Raw genomic sequence first — 17,920 nt, forward strand, 5'->3', positions numbered from 1 at the left:
TCCTAACTACATAGAAATAGAAAAATTGCATAATTTTGTTTTTTGGGGGGGACGGGGGACTACAAAAACTATTTACATAGTTAAGATTTATGGCCAGTTAGGCAGCTGGTAATCATGCTGTCATGTTGATGGGCCTATTTTTATGTGGAGGCCTGGACCTGTAGCTCCATCCGCCCCATTGTTAATCTGGCCCTGACTAGGGTGGTGCAACATGTGTCACTGCACAGGGCACCACAGGGCTGGGAGCACTGTTTGTGTCTGTCAAATTTCTGTTTATAATCATTCTCACTTGTAGCTTTCTCTTCTTTTACCCCCAGCATTTCCTGGCCTCCCTTATCTCCTCCCTGGCTGACTCCCCCATGTGGCCACCTCCCCAAGCACGTTTAGTCACAATAGGACTGGAGTCAATCCTATAAGCCGGGATGATCTTGCGGGTGCGAGTCATCGTGGCAGTGGCCGCACTTTACGGCAGTCGGATTCGCTTAAAATTGCTCGCAGCCCCATAGGGCTCCGAGCAAAATTCAGCGAATTCGAGTGGGGCGCGAAGGGTGCAAGGTGCCAATCCGTTGCCAGCGTTTTAACGTGGTTGCAACGGCAACTTGCAATGGTCACCTGGAATAGGATTGACCCCAAAAAGTGCTTCACATTTACAATTTATAAAATACAAGATACAAAAATAAGCTTAACAGTAAAAAGAACTAAGCATTGGGGCTAGGAACTAAAGGGACACTAAGTAAATGCTTGAGTAAACAGGTACAGTAAGTCTTGAGTCTGTTTTTGAAGGATTCTAGAGTCGAGGCATCTTGAACTGTGCGAGGAAGCAAGCTCCATAGAGTCGGAGCCACAAAGCTAAAAGCTAGACACCCAAATTAATTAAGGAAGAGTCTAGGACAGGTACTATTAATAGTCCTTCATCTACACAGCGGCGTCACATATTTTGGTGACACCCAATGCAGCTGGCAGGAATCTCACGCACAAGAGGGAATGGCTTTCGCCATGGCCTTGCTCTGTGAAGCCATGCCCTCTTATGTGTGCCAATCTTGGGGGCTTGACCGCACATCAAGCCCCCCGTTCTCAGCACACAGTGGGCTTACCCAGCACTCCGGCAGCTGCTGGAGGCTGCCCACAGCCTCTCCCCTGCCTCTCAGCCTCTCCCCTGCCTCTCTCTGCAGTGTGGCTGCTCGGTGACACCATGCGACGGGGTGACGCCAAAATAGCAGAGCAGCTCTGCTATTTTGGGGTCACCCCCTCAGATGGCATCTCCCGATGCGTCCCACACCCCCCTAGTGACGTCAGTGCATCTACATATCGCTGTAAGCGATTGGAGCAGTAAGGAATCAGAAGCTGCTGCAGGTACCTTGGACCCTGGTTATGTAGGGCTTGGAAAGTCAGTAATCTTGAAATAGATGTGCAATCTTACAGGCAGTCAGTGAAGAGAGTAGAGAATGGGTGTTTTGTGGCAGGAATGGGGCTGGTTAGTTAACAGCCTGGCAGGGATTGGGTACAGGACACCAGCAGTCAGAATCCCTATTGTTACAATGCCGGAATCCTGAAGGTCAAAATCCCAACACATGTTGGTAAGTATGTTAACCCTTACCCTTCTCGTAACCCTAACCCACCCCTCCCACTGCCTAACCCTAACCTTTCCTTCCCGCAGTCTAACCCTAACCGTCCACTCCCGCAACCTAACCCTCCCCATAGTGCCTAAATCCTAACCCTAATCCTCACCATCGGGATTGTGACCATTGGTATTCTGGAGGCAGTATTCTTATAATCGGCAGGATTCCGTCCTGAGCCAGCATTGTGACCGCCAGGATCCTAACTACATCCCTCCTGGCAGCTGTATTTTGTCCCAGCTGCAAGCGGTGCAGTCCTTTTGCTGGGAGACCCAGGTAGTGGGCATTACAGTAGCCTAAGCATGGTGATACAAATGCATGTATGACTTTAGGCTGATCTTCTGTAATAAAATTTTTTTAATATTTAATTTTTTTCCAGTGGTCTCCTTCTGTTAATGCTCTCCTTGGAACTAAAACAAGCCAGATCACTGGTGAGAAAACCTGTTTTCACTCCAGGCAATGGGGCTTATTTCTCAGAAAACAAATATTTCCAAAGTGTCTTATAGATACGGTCACTTAAAAATATTCAGGTAAACCTAGATACAGATGTGTTCTGAATACACTATGTGGCGCGAGATGCCTGGTCTGAGTGAGCAGACAGGTCCCGTGCGACTGAGCTAGGATCAGGCATCTTTTTCAACTTAAAATGCATCTTAGTCATAATGAGATGTACCAGGGACGTAACTAGAACTTTGTGGGACCCATAGCAAAATGTTTAAGTGTGCGTATACATATATATAAATGTATATATAGGTGTATAATATATATATATATATATATATATATACACATATATACATACATAGGCATTTTTTATATAGAGTACAAGGTTTCTGCGTATGCGCAGAAAAGATGCCCCTGGCAAAATAGGCGCTGGCGCAAAATTCCCAGAGACCAGCGGATGCGCAGTACATTCTGGCATGAAGTCAGAATCTAATGCGACAGAGAGGAGGAGGCTCAAACGGAGGCTGCACACGGGCTCCCTCCTCTCTTAAAATGCCCCTGTATACAGTATTTATATGTAAATACAAATATTTATAATGCCCATTACACAATATGCCACATACAATATGCCCATTACACAATATCCCACACACTGTAATGCCCATTACACATTATGCTACACACTGTAATGCCCATTACACATTATGCTATACACTGTAATGCCCATTACACATTATGCCACAAGAGGGTACAAAAATCACCAATGTCACCTTGCCCTTAGGAAGGGATTGATTACAATACCCAGGGTATAGTTTCTCTCAGTACTGTATTGATTATTTAGTGAATAGAGAAACTATACCCTGATTTTGTAATCAATCCCTTCCTAGGGGCAAGCCAGGTGACAATGGTGATTTGTACCCTTTGTTAATTTTAACATATAATAATTATATAGCCAGCGGCCAGCCAAAGTCACAGTCACTTACTCAATGCACAGCACTGTCTGCAGCCCAGCACCCGCCCTCCTGTCTCCACAGCAGTACGCCCGCGGCCCTCACCTCTTGCTGATTTGATCAGCACACTGGTGATGAACTTGCCGGTCTTAACAGCCAGCAGTCCAGGCAACACACAGTATCACCAGCTACCATGCCACCCGCCTGTGCCTGATTTCCCGTGGCAGCAGTCAGTACGCGGCCAGCGCCTCTCACCTCGCTGCTTCCCATTCGGCACCGCCCCAAGCCACCGCGGTGGTTGCAGTGACTTTTGTTGTGCCACTGGCGACGGTGATTCTAATGGGTGGTCCGGCTGGTGCACACCCAGACCACCTCGTAGTTTCGCCTATGGGTGCAGGGGGTTGCTTGCTGGGCCGGCGGGCCCCCCATGCCGCTAGGCCCCATAGTAAGCGCACCCCTTGCACCTTTCATAGTTATGCCACTGTGATGTACTAGGATGCATCAGGAGATTGTGCTGATTAACTTGACAGGTGACACTTGAATATCTGTGTGGCACTTTTTTGCATTTACGGGTGAAAAAGACATCCGGCATTGCCCGGGACCTGGCGTGAATGCAGCATGAATTTATGATAACACATCTATAGTAGTAGTTCTACAAAACCACTGGCAGCAGTATAAAGGAAGGTGAAAAATAGAGATTTACATTTAGACCTAGTATATCCTATATTTTCTTTGCCTCCTGTATGCCCCACATTTCATATGCTGAAGAACATATTGTGTTCTTATCCTAAAATATATTACATTAACATATGCATTTTTATACAAATTATTTTAATCAGCTAGTGACAAATAAGTGCAACTGAAAAAGAAAACAAAAGTTGACATTTAACCATCAATATCATGTTCATATTGCAGAAATCAATGAAACATGAAACATCTGGCAAGTAATTAATATCAGTACTACCCATTCTGTTTCAGAATATGAGACAGTCTTATTTTACTAACATATACTGTACTGTATGTGGGGGGAACAGAACAAGTCATGCCAAGTGCCATGCAGTAACATAAGCTGCAGCTACAAACAAAATAGTAAACAATCTGGGCACAGGCACGGCATCCACTCATTTTATTTTTACACAAGTTATTTATATGGAATTTCAATTTAACAAATGATATTGGACAAAACCATCAAGTGAGTCCTGCCAAGGATGCTGCTTTGTTGATACAGAATCTCTAGACTCCAATTCAAGATGTTCCTTAAATCCACAAACTCGAACTTAGCTATCTGTAATCGAAATACATGACACGACCATGATCTCACAATAACAACTAGTATCCTCCTTAAGAGGAGGGGGCCCCGGTTGGGAAATGCACACGGGCCCCCTGCGCTCTCCCCGGCGGCCGGCAGCAGTCTGACCACAGCAGTAGACTCTGGGCACTAGTCTGTTCCCAGAGTCTACTGTGCATGTGCAGGTCACCCCCTTTGTGCAGGGCTACTACAGCATCGCGTGACTTCGGAGAGGTAAGTATGGGTGCAGGGTGTGCAGTGTTTAGGCCACCCTGCACCCATTATAGGTACGCCCCTGCCTTGCACGTATTATAGATACACTCATGGATAGAGGTATGGAGAGAAGAAATACTACACATATCTGTATGGAACTGAGCCATAACTAGGAGTTTGTGCACCATTACATTGTGATTTACTAACTACACATCCCAACAAAATTAGGCCACACTTCATTGTCACCATAAAATGCCCCTTCTTCCCATATCACCCAAAGCACACTATGGTACTATACAGAATAACATTTATACAGAAAAACATAGCAAGCATTTACTCTCCATTGTAGAATCATATTGCCTGCTTCACTCTCAGCCACATTACACTGACCCCAGTACTGTCACCCATTCACATCTCGCCTTGTCATGAAATGCACTCAGGCTGTCCACCCCTAGTTACACCTCAGAAATACAATTATATTTGCTTCTTATAAAAACATTTCATATGTTTATAGTAATCACTTATTTTGCAAAGAGACAATTATAGAGTGAGAGTGATTATAGGTAGGGAAAAGCAGGCAGTTACCTGCAGAACTAGTTGCTGCCATGCAGTGGCTAGGGGTTGCCCATTGCCAATGTTGCACAAGCTCATTCGTTCCGAGGGCACGTTGGCTCGCTCAAGTTGGAGTGAGACATTGCGACGTTCCTCTTCCAAAGCGCGAGTCAGCCTCTCAAAGCGCGCTTCCTGCTCTTTGACAGAGGCCAGAATACTGGCAGCAGACCTTATGTCATAGTCATCCATAGCTGTATGTAAAAGGAGCCTCTCAGATAACTGCCAAACAAGAGGGTATAGGGAAAGGGTGGAAGATCAGTAGATCATCGACACACAGCTGCTCTACATAGCACAAGTGCATTTACACCAAGCAGTCTTCCTGTATACCATGCTCTAATGATTACACAAATGAACAAAGATTTTCAGTATCTTTCCAACACCCTTATCTTTTTGACACTTTTATGTTACAGAAAATGGCAAATACGTACATTTATAGCTAATCTATTTAAATACAGAGGTGTTTTTTCTTTCTTCTCCTCTACTGAAACACGAAAGGCAACTATCTTTATAAAATGCTTATAAATGATTGCTGCTGGCTTGCATTAACAAACCGCTGCTACTTTAAGGAGTAAAACAAATTATTGGGTATGTATGAAGCCCTTAAGCAGAAAATAAGCTGCTATTTGACATAAAAATGTTCATGCATATTCTAAAATAATTTTCATCGTGCAAATAACAATGTAAAGTTAAAGAACATAAAGATAATAGGTTTTTTAGAAGCAGAGCCTACTCTTTAAAGATCTCATCAATTTGACAACACAAGATAAGCTTTCAGTCTTGGCAATGAAGCAGAAATGCTACAGAACGTGTGCTCTGCAAACTGCTAGGCATTTGGAATATGCACTAGTCACTAGTGTGCCGTTTATTATTATTTTTACTACTCTGAAAATCTCAATCAGAATCAGGAGATTAAAGAAATGACGTGCTCTATTGATGGGAAATATTGAATGTCCTCCTTGCAAATACCAAAATAGAAGATAATAACAAGTATTTGCATGCATGGTATTTAAGATGGTATGATGAAGCCTCCATGCACACATAGCTGTAACATTACTGAACCAATACGAACAAACAACAGACAGTCAAGACCTTTTCCCTTGGAACAAGTAGGCAGGATTTGTCGGATTTTCCACACATAGTGTAGCTAATCAGTGGAAATATCAAGCTAGAATTTGCCAAAACAAGACTATTATGATGTAAATGAAAGGATGTCAATATGTAATAAAAAATAAGGAAAGCATGCTCTATGTACAATGGGTATTAGTTGCTTACAACAATTTCAAATGTGTTGTGTAGATTAACAGATAATTACATCTTGTAAAAACTGCTTTTAGTACTTAACCACCCCTCAGTTTATATATAGTCAAATAGTTGTAACATTAAACCACCCTCATTCCAGAGCTAGCTCAAGTCCAGCCTGATTGCACATGTGCCAGCCACCTGAATAGTCAGCTAGGTAGAGTGGGACCTATCAAGAGGATGCACAATTATTGTTGGGCCTCTCCCCAAAATTATTTTGCTGTGGGGCCTGGATATGTTGTGTTAGGATCCAGCGGTTGTTCCTGTCATTGGGAACTCTTTCATCTGATCCGGGGCAGACCATTAAATAAGTTTCACACATTATAGTAACTGGTGCTTACTTATTATCCAACCTTCTCTTGTGCATACAATAATATAAGTTATATACAAAAAAATAAAAATAAGACCCCACAGCTTCATCAACATTTGGGGTGCTCTGCCAATATATTGTATACCTTGGCTATTCTGGAATAAATTACTAATGAGCAAATGACACCTTCTTGCTTCTTTTGACCCATCCTGAGCCATGTAATGCTGCCACGTGAGCATTTCAAGGGCTCAGCACAGATAGTTGCTCCTTTGAGACTTGTACATACAGATGTGTCCACAAACATCTATCCTTCATGCGCTACAAGTCGTGCCACACATAACGCGGGACCTCCATGTGCCTCGATAGCGCCAAGCGTCTTTCGTGCAACATTTTACATTCAAATGCGTCTTATTTACACAGTGATGCAAATATTTAGCACAAGCAGCTTCTGCTGATTAAAATGATATGCGGCATGCCTATGTTTTGTGTGCAACTGCAGGTGTATCTGCATGCGAAACGCTACATTACACTGTCAGTGGCTGTAACACTGTAACGTAGCGTTTCGCATGCAGATACACCAACAGCCACACAGAACATAGGCATGCTGCATATCATTTTATTCAGCGAAAGCTGCTTGTGCTAGCTATTCACATCACTGTGTGAATAAGACACATTTGAAGGTAAAAAGTCGCACAAAATGATGCTCAGTGCTACCGAGTCACGTCACGGCATGGCGCGATTAGAAGGGCTGTTTAATGCGCAAGGAGGCAAGATGTATGAGGACACCTCTGTAGAAGCAGTGTAATTATGCGGCAGGGGGCAAAGATACATTCTGTGTCCTCAATTTATTATTGCTCACCAATATAGATTAAGAGGGTCCTAGGAGAGGTACCAATATGTATAAATGGTGGTTCATTAATTTAAATAATTTTTAATTGATCATTTAAATAAGCAGTTTTTAAAAGGAGAAATTATCCCTTAATGCAGTTTCCCAAACTCCGCCATTACAGTACAAGTTTTAAGGATAACCATGCTTGAGCACAGGTGACTTAATTAGTACCTCAGTCACTTTGATTTAACCATCTGGACTCAAGCATGGATAACCTTAAAACCTGACCTGTAATGACGGAGTTTGGGAAACTTTAATGTAAACCTGCCACCTAAACACAGAGGAAACACAGCCTTTTTTGTTGGGAATATTGTACCAATATTTAGATTACCAGATCCTTAGAAGCTAATGACACCACTGAGGCAAAAGGTGTTAATTAATTTCACTACTTCTGTATTTTGAGGCTTGGATTTGTTCACAATATAATACCGTATATTTAAAATATTTTCTCTGGGGTAGGTACATTTTATCTCTACAACCAGTATGAATGAATAGAAAAGAACAACATAACTTTTCTCTATACATTGGGAATGAGCACTGCACAAATCATCCTCTCGATTAGAGATGAGCAAAATTCTCAAAACTTTTCAGAATGTGGCCTTCAGCGTTCTCAGTCCTAATCCAACCACATAACCCAACAGAATAACTGACGACATCTCAGCTCTATTCATAGGCTATAAATTCAGAAAAAAGTGAATTTACAAATACAGTGCAGAATGGCAAAAGCTGAACCCGATGGCTATCACCGGAGCATTGCACCTCTGTGAAACAATCTGTTCCTCTGAAAATCTCGGTAAGAGCAACATTTCACTGAGCTCTACTCACGGCAACAGAGAACATGAATGAAGAAATATTTGGAAGAGCTGAGTATAAAAAGCGTCACAAAGCATGCAGAAGAGAGAGAGAAAAGCAATACACACCTAGCCGAATGATAGAGTCTTTTAGAGATGCTCAGACATCACCCGCTAGGACTAATAAGGTCTAGAGAAAGAACAGCAGCAGCCTGAAGCAGAATTAGCTACAATGGAGAGAGGAAGGACAAGAAAGGTTAGTCAGAAAAAATTACAGCCACATTTTCTGATGTCTTAATAATCAGTAGCTGGCTCATCCTGCCAAATAGCTCAAATACAGTGTTTCTAAAAATAAAACTTTTTCCTTTTAATACAATGTAAACAGGCAGGGAAATGTGCTATGCAGGTGTAGTGCCAGTACTGCGAATCCTACCAAATAGATTTCCTTTGAAAAGTCAGCAATAGAGAACATATTAGAAGCTGCCTGTAAAGCTGGATAGATTCCATACGATGGCGCAATGCGATGTAACAATACATTGTGTGTGCTACATACACTGCACGATCTGCCGTACAATGGCGCAATGTATTGCTATGTATATAAGAAACCTTGCATCTAAAGAAAAAGTCTGTGTATCTTTTTTTTACAATAAAAAAAAAAATAATTTATTAAAACAATATATCACAGACTAAAAAACTGGCACCTATATGGCATACACGAACCACATAAAATGATGAATTATTCGTATATAATAGCATATCATCCTGTAGTATGCATGAGTAATATGAATAGTACTCTGTCCACCAAAGGAAAAGAATGTGATCCCAAATAAAAGTGCTTTGTGTAGAAGTCAGAGACTGTATACTGTTACTGGTGCCACTTGGTTCATAGGGTAAACAAGTCCAAAGAGTCCAGCAGGGTTACTAATAATTTGCAGCCCGTGCAATCCCTTAGTTGTGGTCAAGTCCCTTTAGCAGAAGATCCCAAAGATGGCTGGTCCTTGTAGTCCTCCGGTTTTGGATATCATGTAGGTCTCTTCCTTGAACGATCACTAGACAATAAGCACTACAACAGCAATGGAAAGATAAAAGAATCCTTTGGTAAAAATTTGGACTGACGCGTTTCCCTGTCACAGACAGCTTTCTCAAAGGCAGTATAGGGTCTGTGCTCCATTACCATATATAAATACCCATTCTCATTAAGAATAATGCCATGCACCTGTACGAATTATATACATCAGTAATACTAAAATCATGGAAAGGAAACTCACACAGTGATGTGGTTCATGTATGCCATATATGCACCAGTTTTTTAGTCTGTGATATATTGTTTTAATAAATTAGTTAGTTTTTTTATTGTCAAAAAAGATACTCACACAGTCTTTTTCTTTAGATACAAGGTTTCTTATATATGCAGGATAGCACATGTGCCGTTTTTTCTATGTCATATAGATTTCACATTAGCTACTTTCTAGGGTGACTACCCTTCATTAACGGCAGCTGTTTTTTGTATATATATATATATATATATATATATATATATATTACATATATATTTACATTTTTTTATCTATAAATAATTGCTTTATGTTTACAAAATACTGACTTGATAATATATTATTTGATAACACTCATTTGGTTTGACACCTATTGGCGCCTCGTATTGTACACTCTTGTGTACTAGCATGGTAATGTATTGTTATGTAACTACACCGTGTCGTTCATTGCATCGTCTCATCTGCCATGCAAAACAGCAGATCGGACAAAGTGATGAACGACCGTCTCGTGAACGATGGATTGGGCGTACACACTAAACAATGTATACGATATATCGTATAGTGTATAGTGTGCTTAACTATTTATACAAAGTTTGCAATGTAGTGTTTTAAACATTGCAATCAACATGCAATATATTTTATATTATTATATATAACATATGAAGTTCCTGTCAGTGACCCTGTGCCAGACTTTATACCTATATGCCTAAACCATGAAGATCACAAACTGTAAATGTGAAATAAAAGAGACGGCCTGTTAGTTTTATTAATAGTATTTATACTAATATGCGTTAAAGGTTCCTGTTTATTCACCAGCTTTGAATTTCAGATATATATGTTCCAAAAAAGGGCTCTTCTTATTTACATATTTGTCCTGTCTTTCAACAAAGATCATGATTGTCAAAAGTATGCCATTAATAGACAGCCAAGGCCATGGGCAAAATGCATCAGAAATAACATGCTGGCATAAGAGAGATGGCACAAACAGAAACAACCACAGCTGGCAGCCAGTGTCAGGAAAAGAGCGTAACGCACACAGTGTTCTAAGATTAATGTCTTCCCCTACAGATGGAATGCAACACTAAGCCTCTTGTGATGTTTCAAATGCTTATTTTCTGACATAAAACTATTTTTTGTAAATAGATCTAAAGACCAGACATTACTCCCTGAACCTGACTTCTAATATGTAAATCCTGCATTGTTTCTCTCTATCCTACTGACACCAGTGAACTAAATATAGACATCATGTGAAAATGTACAGAAATCATTTGATTAAGAGCTGTTATACCATCTACTACTCCCAAAGGCTCATTTTCATTGCTTACTCATACTTGCAAGCCAACAAAGCGAACGTTATTGCGTCTCAGCCGGCCCTCTATATCGGCCATTTTATGCTGCATAGAAGAGAGTTGGGAGGTCAGGGCGGCTACTTGCGTTTTCAGAGGAACTTGTACATCCTCCAAAGTGGAGATGCGAGTTTCAGCTTCCCCAACTCTCTCACGGACTCGTTGCAAATCCTGGCGTACAAAGGACAAATCAGACTGTACTTTCCCCATCTTATCAGACAGCCTCTGCTCGCTTGAATTGACTGCCTCCAGGACCTGTTGAAGGGTCACTTCAGGTGTCGATGAGGAGGAGGGAGCCTGAGGCTGGGAGTCTTGATGAGGCGGCTGAGCATCTTTAGCCCGCGAGGGGGGACCCCTGGAATCATCACTGGAAGGGGGCTGAGGAGTAGATGATCTGGAGAAACGCTCTAGTCTAGCAGCTGCTGCAGCAGCATGGCCTGATTTACCCATTCTGGCAGTGAAAGGGTTATGCAGCATGCAATTTCGCAGTACTCCAGCAGGGGACTTTTGAGAAGAAGGGAGCAGAGTAGCAGGATTTTACATTAACAATGGCTGCCACCTCCACAGGAATCAGCACCAAACAGCCAGCGAGTCAGGGCAGACCGCACCGACCAGGCAAGCAGGATCACAGCAAAGGGGACCCACTCAGGAAGCGCACCAGAGCAGTCAAGGTGCCACTGCCCGCGATGTGTCAGTGCTAGCAGTCTGACCTCAGCAGCACCACATGCACCACTGTACCTCTGCAGGAGACTTCACTGACGACGCCCGCGTCTTTCCTATGTCCCTGGCGCCCACAGACCGGACCGCCGGAAGCCCGGATCCCAGGGGAGGGTAAGTCACCGACCAGAGTCAGCCCTCTGGTCGCAGGATAGGGGATGCAGGATGTTCAGTTGGAGAGCCCTAGAGAACACGTCCAGCTACATTGCTGTAATGGCCACGTCCTTGCTTACTCATACTTACAAAACAATAAGGACAATACCTCTTAAGAGTTTCCCAAAGTCCACCATTACAGTCCACGTTTTAAGGATATCTATGCTTGAGTATTGGTGACTTAATTAGTACCTGCGTCAATTTGATTTACCCAAGGACTCAAGCATCGATATCTTTAAAACACGGACTGTAATGGCGGAGTTTGGGAACGTCTGAACTAGTCCAGTGGTTAGAACAAACAGAAAAGGAAAAACTCTGTTTTGTGAGCACTCTTGGGTATACAAAAATTAATACATAACTTTTATTAGATAATAGAAAAGTAACTTTACTTTTTTTGTTTAATACCCAAGAGTGCTCACAAAACAGAGTTTTTCCTTTTCTGTTTGTTCTCATCTATGACTGTGACTCTAGTGAGCACCACCACTGCCCCAATATATTCATTCTAGATTTATTCTAGTTTATACAGATATAGTGGTCCTACTATCCTATGATAGAACATTCTTCCTCCAAGTCTGTGCGACGATATTCCCCTTCCCCTTTCCTTGTTTTGTTTCTAGTCCAGTGGCTCCCAACCCCAGTCTCTGAAGTACAGGTCATGTTTTCTGGAATTCTTTAACCATGCACATGTAACACTGCACAACAATGAAAATGTTTCTGATGTGAAAATAGTTACTTCTAATTGATTTCAGCATGCAAAGAATGAATATGACAATTAAAACTCTCAGTTAGTTCTGAGATATGGCCCATTTCTAACGATGTAGGGGTATTCCTAGTGAAGTGGGCAGAATGGAGAGAATCTTACCAGCAATCTGCGTTCTGCTCAGAGGGGGCGGGGCCTAATGACCCAATTAAATGAATCAGTTATTTGTCCCCTCCCCTATTCAAATATATGCGATTCACGGGATTACCCACACAAGATAACTGTGGTGCACTGAGTGACAAGCATAGTGAGCGATTACACAAAGACATTTCAGCAATGGAACAAAGATATCAGGGTAGGTGAATCACTACTGTTGGGCAGTGACAAGAGATGCCCCAGAAGAGGAGTACAAGAGACAATTAAAGAGAAAGCCAGTGGCGTAACTAGGGCAGGGCGAGCGGGGTCCGTGCCCTGGGCGCCGTTGGACCGGCGGCGCGGGGGGGCGCCGCCGGCCACGGTACCGGCCTGCCCGCCCTAGAGAGCCAGTGTAGCGCCGACTGCAATGAGTGCAGTCAGCGCTACACATTTGCACAGGACCGGCGCTAGGCTTCCAGCGCCGGTCCTGTGCTGCATGCCTGAGCCCGTTCCCTCCCCCTGAGCGCTTGCCCAATAGCGCCAGGAGGCGGGCTCAGGCTGTGCATAACACACGCATCGCCGCCAGCGCTGGCGGCGACGCGTGTGTTAAACAGCAGCCAATGAGAGTCAGATAGACTCTCATTGACTGCTGCAGCACCCACTGCAAGAGCCAGACTTCCGGACAGGAGCAGGGGCAGCGTGGAATCAGGTAAGTATATTTTTATATATATTTATTTATTTTTAAACCCATCTGCTCAACGGGGGAGGGGTTGGCTACTACTGGGGGGGACCTCTACTGGGGGTGCCATTGGGAGGACCTATACTGGGGGGGGGGTACTCTACTGGGGACTACTACTTGGGGGGGGACTACCACTGGGGGCATTCTAAAAGGGGCCTAGTATTACTAGAGGCACTGCACTCGGGGGACCACTACTGGGGGCAATAATAGGAAGGGCCACTACAGGGACCACTGGATAGGGGGGGGTCACTACTGGGAGCCTGCATCAGGGGGACCACTACTGGGGGCACTGCATGGGAGGGGGGGACACTACTGCTGGGGGCACTATATAAGGGGCTTACTGCTAGGGGCACTGCGGGGACCACTACAGGGGGCACTAGATAGGGGGGATCACTACAGGGTGCCTGCATAAGGGGACCACTACTGGGAAAACTGCATGGGGGGGACTACTGCTGGGGGCACTATATAAAAGGGCACTGCATAAGGGGATACCGCTACTGGGCGCACTGCATTGTGGGGACTGCTACTGGGGGCACTGCATAAGGGGGAACACTACGCGGGGCACTGCATTTGGGGGGCCACTACTGGGGGTACTGAGTAAGGGGAACTAATTGGGGGCAGTATAAGAGGGACCATTACTGGGGATACTGTATAAGGGGCACTACTATGGGCCTGCATGAGAGGGACCACAACTGCATACTGGGGGTACTGTATAAGGGGTACTACTGGGGTTAAGGTGCATATGGATAGGAATGTTCAGTTTGAAAATAAAGGGGTGTGTCATGTTGACACGCTCCATTTTTAAGTGACCACGCCCCACGCACATGGGGTGGGGGGGGGGCTCCCTTTTCAAATTTGCCCTGGGCTCCAAATACCCTAGTTACGCCACTGGAGAAAGCACCCCCATGAATAGGCCACTATATTAGATAGTACTTTCATATGCTGTATGTTCGTTTCGTATGCTGTATGTTTGTTTCATATGCTGTATGTTTGTTTCGTATGCTGTATGTTTGTTTCGTATGCTGTATGTTTGTTTCATTTTTTGTTCTTATTTGTGATTGATAGAAAATAAATAACAGTTGTTTTAATTCAATCAAGAAAATATCAGATTATTTAGAAATAGCTTTTCACTATGACTATATTACTAATGTACATACAGTATAGTGCAAGTAGTGTAGCTCAAAAAATAGAGCTAGTAAAAACATTCTGAAATCATTTTAGTTTTTCTTGACCTCAAATTAGTAGTTTGACTATTTTTAGAAAGGAAACAAATTAAAAGTATTAATTTGTTGTACAGTGTAATTTAATCTATTTTGCTCAGTAATTATCCCACCTGCTTCCAAAGACAGAAATCCCCAAAACATGACTCTTTGAGGGTTCTTGAGGACTGGAGTTGGGAACCACTGCACTAGGCAACTTAAGTTCCTGCTTAGCACTCAGTGGGCACTAAGAAGCATGTAGTTTTAGTTTGACAAAGGTGGCAAGGGGCCTAAACAACTATCTTGCTCAGAGCCCCATGAGGTCTCAGGGCCTGATTCAGTGGTGTATGCAATACCGATATTTATGCAGATTGAGCAATTGTTAGCCATTGCACATGAGTGTAAGCCGCACTGCTCATGAGCAGCGCTAGTAATTACACTCGCACAGAGGATTCAATCGCAAATTGAGTGACAGGTAGTCAGCGTTTGGGGGAGGTAACAGGGGGTGGTTAGAAAAACGCAGGCGTGTCGTACAATTTAAATGCTGTTTTCTGGGCGTGCATAAATTAGCCACTGCGTTCATGCTCAAAATAGAAGAGACCTCTACGTGTCTGGATTATGCTAGACTTACTTAGAAAGCTGATGGCAGCCTGGTCTGCGTTCGATGATTCCGATGTTTTCAGTTCTGTGAGTGAGCGGATGTGAGATGTTTTCCATGGTGTTTCTAAGCACTGGACGGCAAGTGAGTCATTAGCATACGAGCAGGACCCGATTTCCCACCAGGCAACCTAGGCCCTGCGGGATCCAAGGGGCCCGTGAACAGGCCCCTTTGGCCCAAGAAATCTGGCCGGTCAAAATGCTCCCAGAGGAGCACAGCACGAGTACCGCGTGACCTCATGAATCCCACGGTCCCACCTACATTTCCAGTGAGTCCCACTGCCTGCACTTCACAAACTCAGAGTGACTGTGCATAGCAGGGGGGAGGAGGAGGATCACAGGGTTCACCGCCCAGCCCTAGCTAGCTCCAGAGTTCGGACCACACACTGATTCCCCCTCCACTGGCCACAATATGGGCGGAGCCTATACATCAAGCCCCACCCCCACATACCCGCGAATCGCGGCATTACGCCGCGAGGGGGCGGGGACTAATGAAGCGTGGTGTCTGCCCCATTAGCAACCTGTACTGTACCTGCAGCAGCTGCGGCATTGAGGGTAAGTATATTATGTATGTGTACTGTTTTAGTGTGTGTGTGTGTGTATGTATGTATGTACGTATGTGTTAGTGTATATGTATGTGATTGTGTATTAATGTGTGTATACTTTAGTGTATATGTATGTGTTAATTTGTATTTTGTATATATGTGTGTGTGTAGACTGTTTATGTGTTAGTGTGTGTTATATATTATGTATATATACATATATATACACACGTGTGTGTGTATGTATATATATATATATATATATATGTATATATATGTATGTATATTTACCCATGTGAATATATATAATTTGTGTATATATATATATATATATATATATTTTTTTATATTTAGAAACCCATCCAGGAAAATGCTGCGTTTGCCCCTGGGCCCCGGCTCGCCCCAGCATGCACATCAGCCTCTGCACAGTGCCACTGCCAGGCTTGCTACCGCCCACCAGCAGCACGCAAACCAGAGGGGCAGGCAGGGCTTCAAAGGTCCTGGATCTCCGGGAAGCACAGCAGCTAGCCAGGTAGGGTACTGTGTTAGGGTGGGTACACACCTGAGCGACCAGCAATCGTGCCGATGGTCAGGGCGATTTGCGTTCACCCTGGGGTTTGCATGATTGCTGGTACACACTACACGATGTAATGAACAACGGAACGATCACTTGTTCTGGCCTTCATTAATATGTATGGCGCCGTATGTGATATCATGGAATTGGCTGTGCAGCACAGCCAATGACATGATATCGCATGCGACCACAAAAGCGTGGAATTCGAGCACACACTGCACAATATGTCCGATATGTTGTTCTGATTTGGCCAAATCGAGCCCATATCAAGTGCGTAGCCGGACTTATTTTCAATTCCTCTGTAATCACTCAGCCCAAAATGATTAACTTTTCAATTTGAAATCAGATTGCACAACATTAAAACAACATAAATTAATCTATAGTACTACTATAGATTGTACAACATAAAAACGACATAAATCAATCTGATTTAAAATTGAATAGTTAATAATTATGGGCTGAGCGATTATCGGTAGACTGCGTACACACCGTGATTGCACTGTGCACATGCCAAGGTATAATTTGAGGGAGGGGGGCCCCAAACTGGTATTTTGCCTAAGGCCCCAAGAGGTCTAAATCTGGCTCTGCATACGAGGGTTCAATCTTAAATACCATGCATGCAAATACTTGTTATCTTATATTCTAAAAATTAATCAGCGCAGTCTCATGAAGTGGTTTGTTGCATCTGTTTGTAAATGAGACGCATTTTCGGGTGAAAGAGACACTTGGTGCAAGCCGAGTAGCACGAGGTCTGGCGCTCCCAGAAGGGTTGTTTGCCGCAACTACAGCAATAGTGTATAAGCAGAGCCGCAACAGGGCACAATTGCCCCCTGTGCAGGCCCCGCCTCATGTACTCTTGACGTCATGATGGCGATCGGCAGCTCCAATAAGTACAGCGGTATATACTGCATATACTCTATGCATATTTGTACAATTGCTACTACCACCAAGATCTGCACCCGCAGTGGGTGCTTCAGCAACAATCATGGCTGCAGGGTGCCGTTCCAGACACCCTCCTAGCCAGGAGCAAGGGCCTTGAGGCGGCGATGGTGCCGCCCATAGCTAGTTAAAGCCCTGTGTATGAGGATACATACTGTATGTATACAATACAACAGGATCAGATCCGATAGAAGAAATGTATAGGCAGGAAAAGAAGAGAGCTTGTATAGATTTACATCAAAATTTTCACACAACAGATACAGGACAAGAATAATTATTGGTATGTACAGGGCCCTGCAGGGCGGTAGTGTGGACGGCACCTAGGTGCCGTCCACACTACACTATTAGTAACAAACACACAGCCGCCGGCGCCGGCAGCTGTGTGTTTGTTTTAGCAGCCGATGAGAGTCAGTCAGACTCTCATCGGCTGCTGCGCCCTCTGCGGGAGCCAGGCTTCCGGCTCCCGGAATGAGTGATGGGAGAGACGTCATGACGTCTCTCCCATCATGCAGAGCAGGCCAGCCCGGGCAGAC

The 17,920-nt window shown here is 43.9% G+C and overlaps 1 protein-coding gene across 7 annotated transcripts in view; it reads right to left on the minus strand.

Annotated features, from left to right (window-relative positions):
• Window positions 1-17,920, minus strand: part of ARVCF (ARVCF delta catenin family member) — a 974,893-nt gene that overhangs the window by 300,177 nt on the left and 656,796 nt on the right. For 2 of the 7 annotated variants that reach the window (XM_088476672.1, XM_088476670.1), the window contains exons 1-2: window positions 8,542-8,605; window positions 5,097-5,342 (exon numbers count right to left, since the gene is read on the minus strand). The exons of 4 other annotated variants lie outside the window; for them this stretch is intronic. In XM_088476672.1, coding sequence (XP_088332798.1) covers window positions 5,097-5,312 — 216 coding nt within the window. In that variant the 5' untranslated portion in view covers window positions 5,313-5,342; window positions 8,542-8,605. Of the gene's footprint in view, window positions 1-5,096; window positions 5,343-8,541; window positions 8,606-17,920 lie in introns of those variants that run through there. One more of the 7 variants, XM_088476671.1, reaches the window with a different exon arrangement.

This window comes from Taudactylus pleione, unplaced genomic scaffold, assembly GCF_031769625.1.
Source record: "Taudactylus pleione unplaced genomic scaffold, aTauple2 ptg000191l, whole genome shotgun sequence".
NCBI lineage: Eukaryota > Metazoa > Chordata > Amphibia > Anura > Myobatrachidae > Taudactylus > Taudactylus pleione.